At 44.6% G+C, this 13,866-nt stretch overlaps 5 protein-coding genes across 10 annotated transcripts; 1 reads left to right on the top strand and 4 right to left on the bottom strand.

Annotated features, from left to right (window-relative positions):
* Positions 1–12: 12 nt before the first annotated feature.
* LOC6501492 lies at positions 13–2,476 on the bottom strand. Of its 4 annotated transcripts, XM_044714238.1 has the most exons (6): positions 2,096–2,448; positions 1,788–1,977; positions 1,485–1,606; positions 1,110–1,426; positions 926–1,048; positions 13–865 (listed from the first exon to the last, which is right to left on the bottom strand). In XM_044714238.1, the coding sequence occupies exons 3-6, from the start codon at positions 1,488–1,490 to the stop codon at positions 385–387; spliced, it is 927 nt and encodes a 308-aa protein (XP_044570173.1). In that variant the 5' UTR covers positions 1,491–1,606; positions 1,788–1,977; positions 2,096–2,448; the 3' UTR covers positions 13–384. The 4 variants fall into 4 exon arrangements, with proteins under 4 accessions (XP_044570173.1, XP_014767077.1, XP_001955358.1 ...); XM_014911591.3 differs by lacking the exon at positions 1,788–1,977 and having other exon boundaries at positions 2,382–2,476; XM_001955322.4 differs by having other exon boundaries at positions 1,788–2,448.
* Positions 2,477–3,806: 1,330 nt separating this feature from the next.
* On the bottom strand, positions 3,807–5,677 carry LOC6501491 (filamin-A). The gene is made up of 3 exons (XM_001955321.4): positions 4,968–5,677; positions 4,532–4,906; positions 3,807–4,474 (listed from the first exon to the last, which is right to left on the bottom strand). Exons 1-3 carry the CDS (start codon positions 5,104–5,106, stop codon positions 4,179–4,181), a joined length of 810 nt encoding a protein of 269 aa, XP_001955357.1. The 5' UTR covers positions 5,107–5,677; the 3' UTR covers positions 3,807–4,178.
* A 145-nt stretch (positions 5,678–5,822) lies between these two features.
* On the bottom strand, positions 5,823–8,634 carry LOC6501490 (tubulin polyglutamylase TTLL13). 2 transcript variants are annotated; one of them, XM_014911590.3, is made up of 7 exons: positions 8,499–8,634; positions 7,939–8,440; positions 7,585–7,881; positions 7,374–7,527; positions 6,680–7,314; positions 6,073–6,622; positions 5,823–6,016 (listed from the first exon to the last, which is right to left on the bottom strand). In XM_014911590.3, exons 2-7 carry the CDS (start codon positions 8,403–8,405, stop codon positions 5,906–5,908), a joined length of 2,214 nt encoding a protein of 737 aa, XP_014767076.1. In that variant the 5' UTR covers positions 8,406–8,440; positions 8,499–8,634; the 3' UTR covers positions 5,823–5,905. The 2 variants fall into 2 exon arrangements, with proteins under 2 accessions (XP_014767076.1, XP_001955356.1); XM_001955320.4 differs by having other exon boundaries at positions 7,939–8,617.
* An 85-nt stretch (positions 8,635–8,719) lies between these two features.
* Positions 8,720–10,615, bottom strand: LOC6501489 (serine/threonine-protein kinase pelle). Its single transcript, XM_001955319.3, has 3 exons — positions 10,132–10,615; positions 9,420–10,076; positions 8,720–9,366 (listed from the first exon to the last, which is right to left on the bottom strand). The coding sequence occupies exons 1-3, from the start codon at positions 10,437–10,439 to the stop codon at positions 8,835–8,837; spliced, it is 1,497 nt and encodes a 498-aa protein (XP_001955355.1). The 5' UTR covers positions 10,440–10,615; the 3' UTR covers positions 8,720–8,834.
* A 254-nt stretch (positions 10,616–10,869) lies between these two features.
* Positions 10,870–13,799, top strand: LOC6499076 (transcription initiation factor IIA subunit 1). 2 transcript variants are annotated; one of them, XM_001955318.4, is made up of 7 exons: positions 10,870–11,035; positions 11,863–12,057; positions 12,366–12,374; positions 12,441–12,746; positions 12,806–13,013; positions 13,079–13,323; positions 13,388–13,799. In XM_001955318.4, exons 1-7 carry the CDS (start codon positions 11,012–11,014, stop codon positions 13,493–13,495), a joined length of 1,095 nt encoding a protein of 364 aa, XP_001955354.1. In that variant the 5' UTR covers positions 10,870–11,011; the 3' UTR covers positions 13,496–13,799. The 2 variants fall into 2 exon arrangements, with proteins under 2 accessions (XP_001955354.1, XP_014765896.1); XM_014910410.3 differs by lacking the exon at positions 12,366–12,374.
* Positions 13,800–13,866: the final 67 nt, after the last annotated feature.

Below are 13,866 nucleotides of genomic sequence, written 5' to 3'. Positions count from 1 at the left end.
ACCATTCATAAATAATCGTTAAAGCGTTTATTAATTTATTTATAATAGTTTACAGCTAACTGTAGGAAATGGTTTCTAAACGTAATGTACTCTAGGATCTCTATGTACGATTGTTTCCGCTTCCAGATATTGAAGTCAATTCGATATCGAGAGAGAGCGGTCACAGAGAACTAAAACTCCGTTGTATATTTTAACTATACAAAAAATACTGTATGCCGTGTGTCTGTCCAATCAGCTTGGCCACAACTCAGATGCGGTTAAGTACGAAGTGCCACCTTAAGTATTCTTCGCCTTCTGTCAAGTTGCGGTTACGGTTTCTTGTTCCTGGATTTGGAGCTACTCCGTCCAACAACTAGCTCAGTTGCTGGGCTCCTGCTTGTATTGTTATTGTCGGTTGTTCACCCCCTCAGGATTGTGACTACTGACCATGCTATGCTCCATGTTTTTCACGATCACATAGTTTGTAATATGGTTGATGGCTTCGTCCTGCAACCGCTCCGGCCAGCGCTTCATATACGACTTGATAAAGTCCCCGAAAGTGTCCACCTTGTCGGGTGTGCTCTTATGGGTGTCCACAATATTCTTAACTATGTCAACGAACTTGTCGTAGTCTTCGTGGGATTTTTTGATCTTCTGATAGTTGCTAACGCCACCATTTGTATTGCCGCCGCCTCCGCCACTGGCTCCACTACCTCCAGCGGCGGTGTTCATCTGCTGGTCCATGTTGTTATCCGCCAGACGAGCAGAGGCAGCTGCAGCCACTGCTGCCACAGCAGCCGAGGAGGACATAAAATTGTCCACATTCCCCGCATTGGGAGGCGGCTGGGAGTGGTCCATAAAGTGCCGATGCATCCCGTACTCGGTCCTACAAACAAATACATTATTATTTCCAATTCTCAGTACTTTAAATGTAACAATTTCTTACTTATAGAACCCCTCCGCGTTGTTACTATTAAACTCTTGTTGCGACATTGGATTTTTCCAAACTGGTGACTCGGATGTAGATGGTAGGCTGCTGGTATTCGACGCGCTCGTCATTCGTTTATCTCTATGGAGGAACAATAAATAAAATTATAGGGTTTATAGCTGTAGAGTTTGGCTTAACTTACTTGTAACCGGTGTGTGCGGCGAGACTCTTGAAAACATCATCAACTTGACTGTAGAACTTCCAGGTGCTGATGATGCCCGTGGTTTCGAATGTCTTTTGCTCCTGTCTGTAACGCTGTGTTAGATTGTTGACTTTGAAGTGAACCTCCAGTGCAGTAACAGGGACGCCCAGTGAGGTTAGCTGCTTGGCCATAGCCACGTACAGATGGCCATTGCGTTTGATGGTGCGCAGCTCATAGGCGCAGACTTTCCATAGTTTAATCAGCTCTAGTACACCACTATCCTCCCATTGTCGGCGCTTTTTGTTGAATTTTTCATACTATCAGGATAAGTTATGTTAATAATAGTTATATTCAGTAAATTAAAGCAGTACTTACAGGCATTTCACATGGGTCTCACTGCCGACAACTGGGATTGCCCAACAAACTTCGTCTGCCAGCTGCAGCAGGACATGAAGAGGTTTATCTAATTGACGGGCATAGTGTATACGCATCTACATCTGGAAAGGATTTGAAAAAGGAATAGAATTTTAACTCCATCGGATAGGATCCAAACTCCTCCTGATAAAATCCTATGGTGCATGCTTTAAACTTTAAACTCAGATAACATAAAAGATACATGTTGTAACCTATAGATCCTAGTTCCTAGAACCGAGCAGCACCTTAGCAACTATAACTTGCCTGTGCCTATTATATCGCTGTCATTATAATTGCTGATTTTCAATTATCATTAAGCCGGCACACACACACATTGGCACTGACCAGCCTCTCCCCAACGCACATTACAACGGTAAACAAATATAAAGAGAGGGCCCGAAACAAGTTGAAAATATCATTCAGGAGACGAACTACGAGATGGACGCGACAAAAGCTGGAATCAAAATGAAGCGGTAATTCAAGTATACAAGAGAGGAGATGCGGATGAAGATGTTCGGCGACGCCAACGTTGGCGCTGACGCTGACGCCGACGCCACGGAATTGGCACTTGCCTGCGATGGGGAGCATTTGGGGGAGCCTATTGGGCTGCTGTAATTTGCGGGGGGAGATGTTACTTTTCTTGAATACACACGCACAACTTTTTCCCTTCACAGAGATACACACAAACACACACATCCAGAGGGACGTGCATCACATCGGATTTTGTCCGCCGATTTCGTTTTGCGGTTACGCTCTTCTTGCCCCCATTAAAACAGCAAAACACAACACTGCCAGCTACCAAAACTTAATAATAAGTCAAATAATTAATTTTTAATTATCTTCAAGAGGGAAACACACGAAAAAACTGTAGCTCCAACGCAGCGCTGCCAAATAATGATGTTTTCGAGAGCGAGATAGCAGCACGGCGAACGGAGCTGGCAGGTTAGCTGTTTACCACCAGATTTTTTAAATAGAATATATAAATCAATTTTAGTACGCATGCGAGACTTAAAATGTTACATATTTTTTTATTTTATATTTCTAAGTCTATAATTTTTAACATTTAAAAAAAATAAAACTTTAGTTAATTTGGGAAGCCTAATTATGACAGTCGCAAACCAATGTAGGATTAAATTGAAGAAAAAATATGTTTGGTGAGCTCCTGTTAGTATCTGAATTAAATTATTTACATGTTTTAAAAAAGTTTTTAGTTCGAATCTAGCTGGTTTTTAGGAAGAACATTTGACAACACTGACCAAAGAGAGCAACATGGTGTGAACAGTGCAACTAGTATCTAAGGTTTGAAGCAGAGTTGCCAGATAGCCGGACAATCTGTAGTACGTTAGAAATTGAATCTCAATGTTGCAGGAACATGATGAAAAGTTTGCAGCTACTTCTCTATTCATCCGAGAAGTAGTCTAGGTCCCATTCCATCCTCCTGCCGCTGCTCGTTAGGGCTCACAACAAAGCAAACGCATTTCATCTCATCATTACCAACTTCAGTCTCTCAACCCCCATCTGCCCCACTGCAATAACAGCTTTTGTTGAAGCCAACACACACGGACACAACTCACACGTACATGTATTTGCCGGTCATCATCATCATCATTAGGTTGCGCGGCGAAGAGAGCAGCGAGCTCCCAAATGCGAACGTCATTAGCGGTCTAAATAACAAAAAATGATAATGTGGCTGCCACAGTCGTCGGCTTTGGTAATCATCATTAACTTGCACATTGGCACCTCTGTGCGGGGCAAGGCGGGACATGAAGCCACTGGTGGGAGGAAAGAAACCCCCATAACAAGGTCACCAGATTTTGTCCGTCTATTATTATCCCATTTGGGTTTTCAGCCAAAAGTGAGCGCGGAATTGGAAGGGCAGAAAAATTTCAAAAAATTGCAAAATATATTACGGTATTTTTAGATTTCTAGAAATATAAATTTAAATTAAATATAATATTATTAAATATTAAATATTTAGGGTATACAATTGTTCATAGTTTAATGTTATATAACTATAACCCATATTATATAACTTTCTTATAATAATATGAAAGAGATAATCGAATATTGGCTGCCCCACATATGAATGTTTTTGAAAAACTTATTTGACATTATTTCTATCTTCGTCTGGGCATCGAAAATGGATTCCCCATCATCATCAAGAACTTGGCATTCCTCTGACTACATCATTATGGCTCCCCTCTTTTTATCGACCGAAGGTGATGGCCAAATGATTGTGATTCCTCCAAAATAAAAAAAACATAGTACTACTCGTATTTAGAAACAAATTTACAATATATTTTATTTATAATCATTAAAACTAATATTTCTAGTACGTATCATGTTTTGGCAATTTATGTAGTTATTAATAATTAAATAAAAAATATAAAACTTCCGTTCTTTCGAAACTATTTGTGTTTTCTTGACTGTAGACTCTGATATTTGTTTTTATTCCCCATGGTACGGCGTTCCGGTCATCATCATTAGGTTGAAAGTCGAAGACACCATCAGTACCCAAAAGCGATGGGGGAAACAAGGCAACAAAAAGCGTTCTATAATGCACATAAAGTGGCTGGATGTTATCATCATTAGGTACACTTCGCCTCCAGGTAGGAATGATGATAGGAGCGGTTGACTCTCATCATGTCTGAAGCCCTACTCGGCGCTGAGTTTGAACGGAGATCCGGGAATGTGCTGGTCTCCCCACTTCGCCACCAGAATGTAGTCGCCAGGATCGCAGACTCGGTAGCTAACCCGGTGCACATTTCGGCCTAAGTGTTTGACCACCACCTCCTCGCTGGGACCTCGCTGTCCGAGAATGCCCACCAGCAGCATGTTGTTCCCAGCCTGACTGCAATCCACGGTGAACTCGTTGCGCTCCACCAGACTCACGTGAGTGAGACCCAAGCCCCGGCTGTGAACCTTATTGGCATCCGACTCCAAGCTGGGTACTAACACAGAAACAGAACTATAGAGTTATTATAAAACTAGCTATTTATGTCACCCACCTGCTGAATCAATTGGCTTGCCCTCTATGGCTTCCGGACTCCCAGCAATGGCTACTATGATAAACGGTGACCTCGGCAGTGTCACAGAGTTGCACTTTATGTGCACCTTGTAGAGCCCAGCTCCGGCACTTATAAGACAGTCGATCTGAAATCGTTCCGGGTCCAGCTGCTTCTGGTGGACAGGCTGGATGGGTTGCCCGGTTGGGCTCTCCACACGCACTTCAAAGTTTCCCTTGACTCCGTTCCGCTTGATGACAAAGCCAACAGGGCTATTGACCCTGACCGCTCCGCTGGGAAAGTGCAGCAGCTGCACCTTGCCGGCATCGGTCAGTTCGGGCGCCACATAAACCCGTGGCGGCTCCGAGGGATAGGCATCTGGAAAGTCAGAATGGGCCGTGTATAAATAGCCATTTCGATGTTTACTTCCTCATCTCACCCGCATCGGGCGTGCGCTGGTAGCGTCCAAAAATACCACCCTCCTCCGGACTATTCCCATCTATGCCACTCCCACTCGGATTGGAGGCGGGGGCGACTGCCTGGGTATTCAGACGCATCTCCTGTGACACCTTGAACATGCCGCTAATATTCGTTGGATATTTTAGTTTTTTTTTTTTTACTATTTATGAATATTTTTCCACTAATAATTAGCGACTTTCCGGAGTGTGGACTGGCCTGCGGCTGCTCCTTAAACTGACTGATCTTTTCGATCTTCCTCTCATTTCGAAATATCTCAATTGCCGCGGATGCTCTCGAAATGCTTGAATCTCGATCTCGGTACTGGCCCCTCCTCCTCGTGGGGCCCATGGGCGAGTGTTTATGATATTTGTTTGCCGGGCAGGCTGCCAAATATACATGGATGTTTGGTTTCTATGCGGAGTCGAGTGCCGGATAGCCAGTCCGGTTTCCAATTCAAACAAGAGAGGACGAACAGAAACCATTTATTTATGAAAATTGAACCGTAAAATGTTCCTAATCACAGTCTTTCAAAAATCAAGGAATATAACTAATTTAAAAACTGCGTTTTGTTAAAAACATTTTAAAATAACTTTTTATGATCATATAAATATGATTTAAATTTGTACGGTAGGTAGGTATACGATGTGACGGTTTGGCGGATAAAAGTTTAGAATCCTCCTAGAAAAGAATCAAGTTTATCAACCGCCTTAACCATCTAACCAATATATGTATATTAAATCTCTAACCATTTCTATTATTTTGGAGAAAGTAGCAGTTAAAATTTAAATATTAAACAATTTAACAACACGCCATCCAGGAAGTGTGCAAGGTGTCGGAAGGTTTAATAGTCAAAGGTTTAATTAGAAGGCGAATGGATGAAGCGGACTAAGACACTGGGATTTTGGAGGCTGCGTTCACTCAGGGATTTTCTCGGATGTCGAAACCATGCTGCAGATTGTGGTATAAATGGGGATACACAACCATGTCTGTGTTGGTCAGGTGTCCGGACTCGTACAGAGTGAAATATACCTGTTAGGGAAAGTGTTAGGACATAGACTTTCAAAAAAATAGATATTATTGCTCACATTCTCGGTGATCTTCAGTGTTTTGATTGCTTCGGTGCGCATCTGAAGCCAAGTGTGCCGTAACCGCTCCTCCGCCTCTGATATGAAGCCCGGCGTCCAGTTCTCCTTTAGCCGGAAGAGATTAATGCGATTCTTTTCGCGCACGGCCCGCGGCAGGATAACGGACTGCCGCTTCCGGGGATCCCGCTTGGGCCGACCATTCAGCATCATTTCCTGCTTGGCTTTCTTCTCCTCGATCTGCAGACGCATCTTGCGAGCGAGATCCTCCCGCTTCTTGCTGGCCGCCGTCTCGGCGAAGATGGACACCTGGTTGGTCTGGCCGTAAAATCGAGTATAGTACTCTTCCTTGGTGGAGTCGGGTGGCGGCATAATCCGTCTAAAGTTCCCCAGATGACTCTCCTCCCATGCGATCTGCTGGGCCAGGGGACCCGTGATGACGGGCTCCGATTCAGCCTTCTTGGGATTGGTACCAGCTTCTGGGTTGGTTGTCTTGGCATTTAGTTTTGCCTTCGAAGCTGTGCCCGCACTGAGACGTGGCTTTTGAACTACCCTATAATATGTTGGAAAATATATGAATAAGGAGTTATTTTTCCGTACTAGAACTTACGGTTCCCCACGTATCTTCAGCAGACGTTGCTTCACCCTCTTCCGATCCTCTCGCATAATCTGCTTCTTATCCGCCAGCACCGTGCTGACCAAATTCAATGTGTCCCGGATGAGCGGACGCTTTACTTCTCGGTCCACCTGTTCGTTGGTGTGGAAACTGGGTGAGTGATTCACCTCCAGAATGTAGGGCTTCAGCTTCCAGTCCACCAGAATGTCGAAGCCGAGTATTTCAAAGCAGGCCTGGATTTTGTCGTGTCCCGGGAAGCAGGCGTGGTAGTTGTGCTTCAACACCGACCAAGCACTTAGTACCGTTTTAATAATCACATCGTCCACGTTGTTCCAAAACTCCTCCACGTCGTAGTTATGGCGTCGCATCCAGTTGTTGATCGCACTCAGTTTTCTCTTGCTTCCACAGTCATCGTTGTCGCAGAGTTCGTAGTGCGAGTTCCGCTTGTTCACCGAGTAGTTGGTGAGGTGCATGTACAGGTCGTTGGAGTTTCCCGGAGTGGGTTCCACATACTTGTTGGTTGCAAAACGAGCCAGTCCCTCGTTGTACACGAAGATGCGTAACGGATCCACTGATGTTATAAGGGTATACACGCGTAAGTCAAACTTGTAACCATCGATTAGTAGTGGCTATGGAATGGAATTCCTAGGATTATTTACGAGGATGGAACTCAATGACTCCGGCTCACCCTATGAATGTACGTTTGGCATATAAGACGCTCGTGGGGTCCTATCGTTTTCAGGTCATTGGTTAACCAAATTCCCCGTCCTTGGGCTCCTGAATCCGGCTTTAGGATGAAAGTCCGCTTGTGATTTAAGGAATAATTCAAAGCATCTCCATAGCTGAAAAGTACGGAGATTTAGTTTAATTATCAGTTAGAAGGTAAAGCAAGAACTCACTCCGCCGGCAGCATCCAGGTCTTGGGAAATATCTTGTAGTCATGCGGATACAATTTCAACATCCGATTTAGATTTCGCGATAGCAGATCCTTTCGGCAAATCTCGATCATGCCAGGAAAGTGGTTAATCTGTTGGAAGCGCTTCATATTTTTGAATAGTTCGACGCCGGGAAACGAATCCGACCAAAGAATGTTCCACAGCTTGGACTCCTTCACCAGCTTGAAGCCGAGAGTCTTGGATATCTTTCCGATCATGGCATAGCGGGAATTTGAGACACAAATGGTGCTCTTTGTTTCGCTGAGATGGATAAGGTAAACCCAAAGATTATTACAAAAGGGCGATTTAATGGGTCACCTGGGAGTACGCTCGTCGTCCGGGGCTGCTCCGGCTGTAGGAACTGCGCTCGTGGGACATTCAACCCGGTAGCACTTGTTGTTCAGCTGGATGTAGCCCTGGAGTTTAGCCTCTGACGCCGACAATAGTCCCGGCAAAGGGCTGCCATCTGCCAAACACTGGCCACCAGCGACTCGGTAGTCCGGTGATTGGCTTCCTTTTCGAGCAGCGACCTTCTTCTTTGAGCATCGCAATTTCTTGAGGCGGCGACGCGGAGAGCTGATCACCGGTTGGGAAAGTGGTAGGGAGTTGGGCGGCGAGTGCCCCGGGGAGTACCAGTCATTTTCTCGATGCGGCTGCTCGCTAAGCGCCATGTCCAGGGCGCGGGTGACTCGCGTTCGCTGCTCACGATCCTTTCGAATCTTTTCCTTTGAGAAATGACGCAGCTCCTGAATCCTCTTAAAAAACTTGGAATTTTTCAAATTCATTGCTAATATCGCTTGCAAGTGTGTTTCGTCCTAGTCTGTAGTCGTTATCGGTTGTGAAATGCGAATTTTTTCTCGTCCTAAGACTACACTTACAAATGGTCGTCTCGATGTGGGAAGCCGGAATTCTTTACGATTAAAAACGGTATTATTTTGCTGTTATTGTGTTGCGAAATTGAAAAAAAGAGTTATAACCAAAATGACGTTAGAATCAATACGTAACACTTCCGAGTAGATTCTTGGGTTATCTTTTCAGAAACCTGACACAAACAATACTTCCAATAATTCCAAAAATATAACAAAAACTAAATCATTAATTAGTAAAACAGTGTATAAAATATATATTATAAACATAATTGTCAGTATCATTCGTTTAAAAATGACAATTGAGTAACAAGTCATAATCAGTAATAAGGATATCAAAATTCGAAATCAAATTGGTTGGGGTTTTATGCGGTGTGGTGCAAAGCGATTGAGAACCGTACTCATTAACGGCCGATTCTGCGGCTCTATGGCAGTGCAATCTAGTCCTGTTTCAATGGCACACACGCACATGTCCAGGTCAGCACCAAATGGCATTGGGACGTGCTTGTCAAGAACTTCTGTGCGATTGTGCCGCCAGTGCTGTTTAACGTAGTGAAGAAGATCCTGCTGAAGATCATTCTCTGGCAAGCGATCCGTCACTTGGCGGCCCGTAAACACCTCCAGTAAAACTATTCCGAAACTGTATACATCCACTCCTGTGCTTAGGTTTTTTGAGTGGCGAAACTCCGGCGGCAGGTAGATTCTAGTGCCGAACACTTTCTTCACCTGCATCACGGCATTTATGGACTTCGGGCCCTCTCGAGCCAGACCAAAATCACCAATCTTGGGCTGCAGGCACTGGTCCAAAAGTATGTTCGCGGGTTTAATGTCTCCGTGGATGAGCGGCGTACCGCGGACCGTATGCATGAAGTAGATGCCCCTGTGGAGATTGATTAATATTTGATGATGAGGAAAAAGTAGATGTAGACTCACCTGGCTGTGCCATCACAGATATTGAACCTTTGTCGCCAAGTCAATGGTGGAAGCGACGCATCCGATTTGTGAGCCCGCAAGCGATTTTCCAAAGAGCCACCACTCATCAGTTGGTATACTAAGCATGGTTTTTCCCCATTGATGCTGTAGCCGTAAAGGGCCACTACATTGTCGTGTCGGATTGAGTTGAGATACTTGAGTTCGTTGTAGCTCTGCTGCAGCTCTACCTGGGTCTTGTCAACATGGCTGCGGTAGTTCATCACCTTGATAGCAACATCCATCTGCTTCCACTGTCCGCGATACACCTCACCGAATCCACCCTGTCCCAGGCGATTTTCCGGACACCATTTGTTGGTGCCAGTTTCCAGCTCGTTATAGTCAATCTCCATAAGGGACTCGGCTGCCTTTTGGACAGTGCTGATGTGAATGTTGCCCAAGGACTCCAGACTGGGATCTTCTGGTGACGTTGTGCTTTGGTTATTATTGGAGTTGCTTACACCTGAGGATGAGGGATAGGGCGGGCCATTGTTTATCCTGACACTGGAATCGGGAGGAGCACGCAGTTCGCTTATTGTGGGCACGCTTTGTGGAATGTATTTGTGTAGGTCCTCGCTAACGTAGTCCTTAATCACCCGCATGGCATTGTGGAGTTTCAACCTAAAATGTAGTCATAGATATTAGTAAAGTTTAGACAGAATACTGCTACTCTTACTTTTTAAACAATGCAAACAGAGTTAGGACCGTGTGATTGTACTGGCCACCCCAGATATTGAGAAACTCGTTGGACGCCGAGCGCCCCCTCTGCTTCTCACTGTGTATCTGATCCACTTGGGACGGGTATAGTTTCGCCGCTGTAGCCATCACTTGCCACACATCCAGTGCATCCAGGTGGGCACATAGCTGATGACGCACTGACAGCGGAAGTAGCCGGATAGGAATCGAATCATCCAGATATGATCTTGATCTAGTCCTGTTCACATTTTCGTGGTTGACGGCGTCTCTTGTTTCTGCTCCACTCATCTTTAACAAGTCGAAGGGACAGCTAGTTGCGACTGGTACATTGAGTCATTTACCGGATGCACTTGTTTTCGGTGGTGCTCGGAAAGGGGAGGAAATGATAACCTGTTGCAACGAAAGTTTGGGTAAAATCCCAACTCGATTCCATCAAAACAGACTGCTAACAGCGTGTTAACAGTGGCTTACCATTACATTGAAAATTCTGCAGCCCTGGCGATTTTAATAGTTTTTTAGTCTGGCAACCTTGGTCCATTACTTATATATGTTTAATGGCTATTAGTTTCTCTATATAATATGCAAGAAATAAAATAGATGTTTTAAATTAAATAAGTTTTATTACAAATTTACAACTTATGTTAAAATATTTTATATGATCCAACGATAAATTTCAAAAAACACGTCGATATACGATATTAATTATAGTTTTGTACGACAAATATCGGCTTATCGATAGAAATACGTTTTTTGCCATCACTACAACACCATTCTTTCAGCCAATAATTTATAATTCACGAAGAAGTCAATTACTGAGCCAGTAAATCAAAAGCATCAAACTGGCGGAAAAAAAGGTTCAAATGGCGTTATGCCAGACATCAGTGGTAAGTTATACATATTCGCTATACCTTTGTCAGAGCAGACCATAAAGCTCCAATGTACCGGACACTTAATACCGAAATACGGCGCGACATATGGAAGAAAAGCGGTCAGGAGTTGGGGCCGGGCCCCTTCGTCCCTCTCCTTCGTGGCTGCCCACCTGGAAAAGTGAAAGTTTGTCCCATTGAGTGTGGGGCACGGACGATACGGACACCAGGTTGAAATTAAGATACCGATACTGAGACTGCAACGGCGACAACTTGTCTGTGTGTGTGACTGCGTATGTCTGTCTGTCTGTGTGTTGGTGCCTGTCTGTGACAGTATAGGTGTTGCCTGCGTTCGTTGCCTTGCAATTTTTGTTGTTGGCCTGGGTTGTTGCCCGAAAATTTGCTTCCCAGGAGCCATATGTACATATATGTGCCAATGCATACACATCGTGGCGTGTGCCATTATCAGCATCGGGTTCTCTTATCGCCCTGATAAAGCAGCACTAAGTATGTACTAACATAGCCAGTTCGTGGGGGCACTGCAGCAAAAACAAGAGTGATACCGGTACATTAATGCATACATACCCACTAAAATACAAGTCGAATGCGATATACTACTAGTATTTGTATTTGACATACTTACAGCTGTGGTTAAAATTATAATAATGGGTTTACGAAGTAAGAAAAACAACCATAACCAAAGTTGGGAAAATTGTACCTGTTATCTTGACATAATGAAACCTATAATTCGTTTTCCTCGGAACACTTCTAATTATAACTAATAACAGTCATTGATAGTTCATGTTTTAAGTTTTAATTATATGCCTCTTGCCTTCCACCCGCAGCTCAAAGTATACCATGCCGTGATCGAGGATGTCATCACAAATGTACGCGATGCCTTCCTGGACGAGGGCGTCGACGAGCAGGTCCTTCAGGAGATGAAACAGATCTGGCGCAACAAACTGCTGGCCAGTAAGGCCGTGGAGCTGAGCCCAGACGAAGGCACCCACCCGCCGCCCATTGTGGCCAACAATCCAAAGGTGGGGCTCATTCCAACAACTCATTCAACTGTTGCCATGAATGTTAACTTTAGTTCATCAAAGTCATATATATATTATCATATTTTTAAGTGTCTAACTTTGTTCAAAAACATTTTGACTAAGACATGTTGCTTTATCTTCCTTATGCCAACCAACAACAACAATGTTACTGCGCTTCATCATCGACATTGACTAATGCGGTGCTTACTCCACATTCGAACCGCCCCACACACCCACACCAACCATAAAAACTCACCCAAAAAACACCACATCACACACATCAAAACTCGCACATGCCTCGACTGCAGAACAACAAGGTAATGCCATCTGTCCACCTGGGATTTGTGAGGATTTTGGTTCTAATAGTTTAATGTTAATTGCAGGCCGCCAACGCTAAGAAGAAGGCCGCTTCCGCATCGGCGGCCATGCCACAGAACAGTAGCACCAGCGCCGCAGCCCTGATTGGGGACAAGATCGGTATGAAGTCGCCCGCCACAATGGCCACGAGCAGCGGGATCAAGAATGGTCTGGGGCCCGTCAAGCAAGAGGTCAACTCACAGAATCCACCACCACTGCATCCCACCTCAGGAGCCACACTGATGCAGAAACAGCAGCAGGCGTCCAGTGGTGGGCAGGCTCCCATTCCAATTGTGGCATCGTTGGACCCCAACCGCATCATGCCAGTCAACGTAAGTATTCCAGACAAACCCCAAGGTAACGTTCTATTCATATTCAACTTCATTTGCAGATCACTCTGCCTTCGCCAGCCGGCTCGGCAGGATCAGAATCTCGAGTGCTCACCATTCAAGTGCCAGCATCGGCGTTGCAGGAGAACCAGCTAACTCAGATACTGACGGCCCACCTCATCTCGTCCATAATGTCCTTGCCCACCACACTGGCCTCGTCGGTGCTGCAGCAGCATGTCAACGCAGCCTTGAGCAACGCCAACCACCAGAGTAGGATAATTTTTATCAAAATATACCCGAAAATTGGATAATAAATTTCTGTTCTAACATTTCAGAAAATCTTGCTGCTGCCAAACATTTGGATGGAGCACTCGACTCCTCCGACGAGGACGAGAGCGAGGAGAGCGATGATAACATCGACAACGACGATGACGACGACCTGGACAAGGATGATGACGAGGATGCGGAGCAAGAGGATGCTGCTGAAGAAGAGCCACTGAACAGTGAAGATGATGTTACCGACGAAGACTCGGCTGAGATGTTTGAAACAGATAATGTGATCGTTTGTCAGTACGATAAGGTAAATATTATTACCTTTAATGGTTTCTAGAGCATTGCATTACTGAGAAAGAAATATTTAACAGATCACTCGGTCCCGCAACAAATGGAAGTTCTATCTTAAGGATGGCATCATGAACATGCGCGGCAAAGACTACGTGTTCCAAAAATCCAACGGTGACGCCGAGTGGTAATTTCCGAGAGGGTATAATAGATAAAACATAAAAATAAAAAGACATCCAACAAAGAGCCTCATCGAATGCGCCTTGAAAGCCTTGAAAGTTTGCCAGCCAACCCAGCCAGAAAGGACGACCAAGGAAGGAGTACTGGGAGCCGAGCACTCGGGCTGACAAATAAATATCTTATTTTAGTTCCATCTTTTATTCTACGCTAATTAGAAAGCGAGTTGTGTTGCACTTAACCATCTCAATTATACATGTATTACACCAAAAGCAGCATACCTTTTGTGTCAATAAACTGAAACACTTGTGAAAGTAATCGTATGCTTTGGGATGTTGTTCCAGTTGGGGTTCCAGTTTCCGGAGTAAACAGAACAAAAGACGAA

Source organism: Drosophila ananassae, chromosome 2L, assembly GCF_017639315.1.
Source record: "Drosophila ananassae strain 14024-0371.13 chromosome 2L, ASM1763931v2, whole genome shotgun sequence".
In the NCBI taxonomy this organism is placed as follows: Eukaryota; Metazoa; Arthropoda; class Insecta; order Diptera; family Drosophilidae; genus Drosophila; species Drosophila ananassae.
The sequence above is the reverse complement of the archived record's forward strand: the minus strand, read 5'-3'. Positions and strand labels throughout refer to the sequence as shown.

Excerpts from the sequence above, each read along its gene's own strand:
- LOC6501492 (XM_014911591.3), bottom strand. Across the intron at positions 1,049-1,109 it reads GCCGCACACACCGGTTACAA|AGATAAACGAATGACGAGCG; the intron begins GTAAGTTAAGCC and ends GTTCCTCCATAG. Across the intron at positions 866-925 it reads AACGCGGAGGGGTTCTATAA|GACCGAGTACGGGATGCATC; the intron begins GTAAGAAATTGT and ends ATTTGTTTGTAG.
- LOC6501491 (XM_001955321.4), bottom strand. The coding sequence starts at position 5,106 with ATGTTCAAGGTGTCACAGGAGATGCGTCTGAATACCCAGGCAGTCGCC. Across the intron at positions 4,907-4,967 it reads CCAGCGCACGCCCGATGCGG|ATGCCTATCCCTCGGAGCCG; the intron begins GTGAGATGAGGA and ends CTGACTTTCCAG. Across the intron at positions 4,475-4,531 it reads CAAGCCAATTGATTCAGCAG|TACCCAGCTTGGAGTCGGAT; the intron begins GTGGGTGACATA and ends TTTCTGTGTTAG.
- LOC6501490 (XM_014911590.3), bottom strand. The coding sequence starts at position 8,405 with ATGAATTTGAAAAATTCCAAGTTTTTTAAGAGGATTCAGGAGCTGCGT. Across the intron at positions 7,528-7,584 it reads ACCTGGATGCTGCCGGCGGA|CTATGGAGATGCTTTGAATT; the intron begins GTGAGTTCTTGC and ends CGTACTTTTCAG. Across the intron at positions 6,623-6,679 it reads CTGAAGATACGTGGGGAACC|GGTAGTTCAAAAGCCACGTC; the intron begins GTAAGTTCTAGT and ends AACATATTATAG.
- LOC6501489 (XM_001955319.3), bottom strand. The coding sequence starts at position 10,439 with ATGAGTGGAGCAGAAACAAGAGACGCCGTCAACCACGAAAATGTGAAC. Across the intron at positions 10,077-10,131 it reads CTGTTTGCATTGTTTAAAAA|GTTGAAACTCCACAATGCCA; the intron begins GTAAGAGTAGCA and ends ACTACATTTTAG. Across the intron at positions 9,367-9,419 it reads ATCTGTGATGGCACAGCCAG|GGGCATCTACTTCATGCATA; the intron begins GTGAGTCTACAT and ends CAATCTCCACAG.
- LOC6499076 (XM_001955318.4), top strand. The coding sequence starts at position 11,012 with ATGGCGTTATGCCAGACATCAGTG. Across the intron at positions 11,036-11,862 it reads CGTTATGCCAGACATCAGTG|CTCAAAGTATACCATGCCGT; the intron begins GTAAGTTATACA and ends TTCCACCCGCAG. Across the intron at positions 13,324-13,387 it reads TCGTTTGTCAGTACGATAAG|ATCACTCGGTCCCGCAACAA; the intron begins GTAAATATTATT and ends AATATTTAACAG.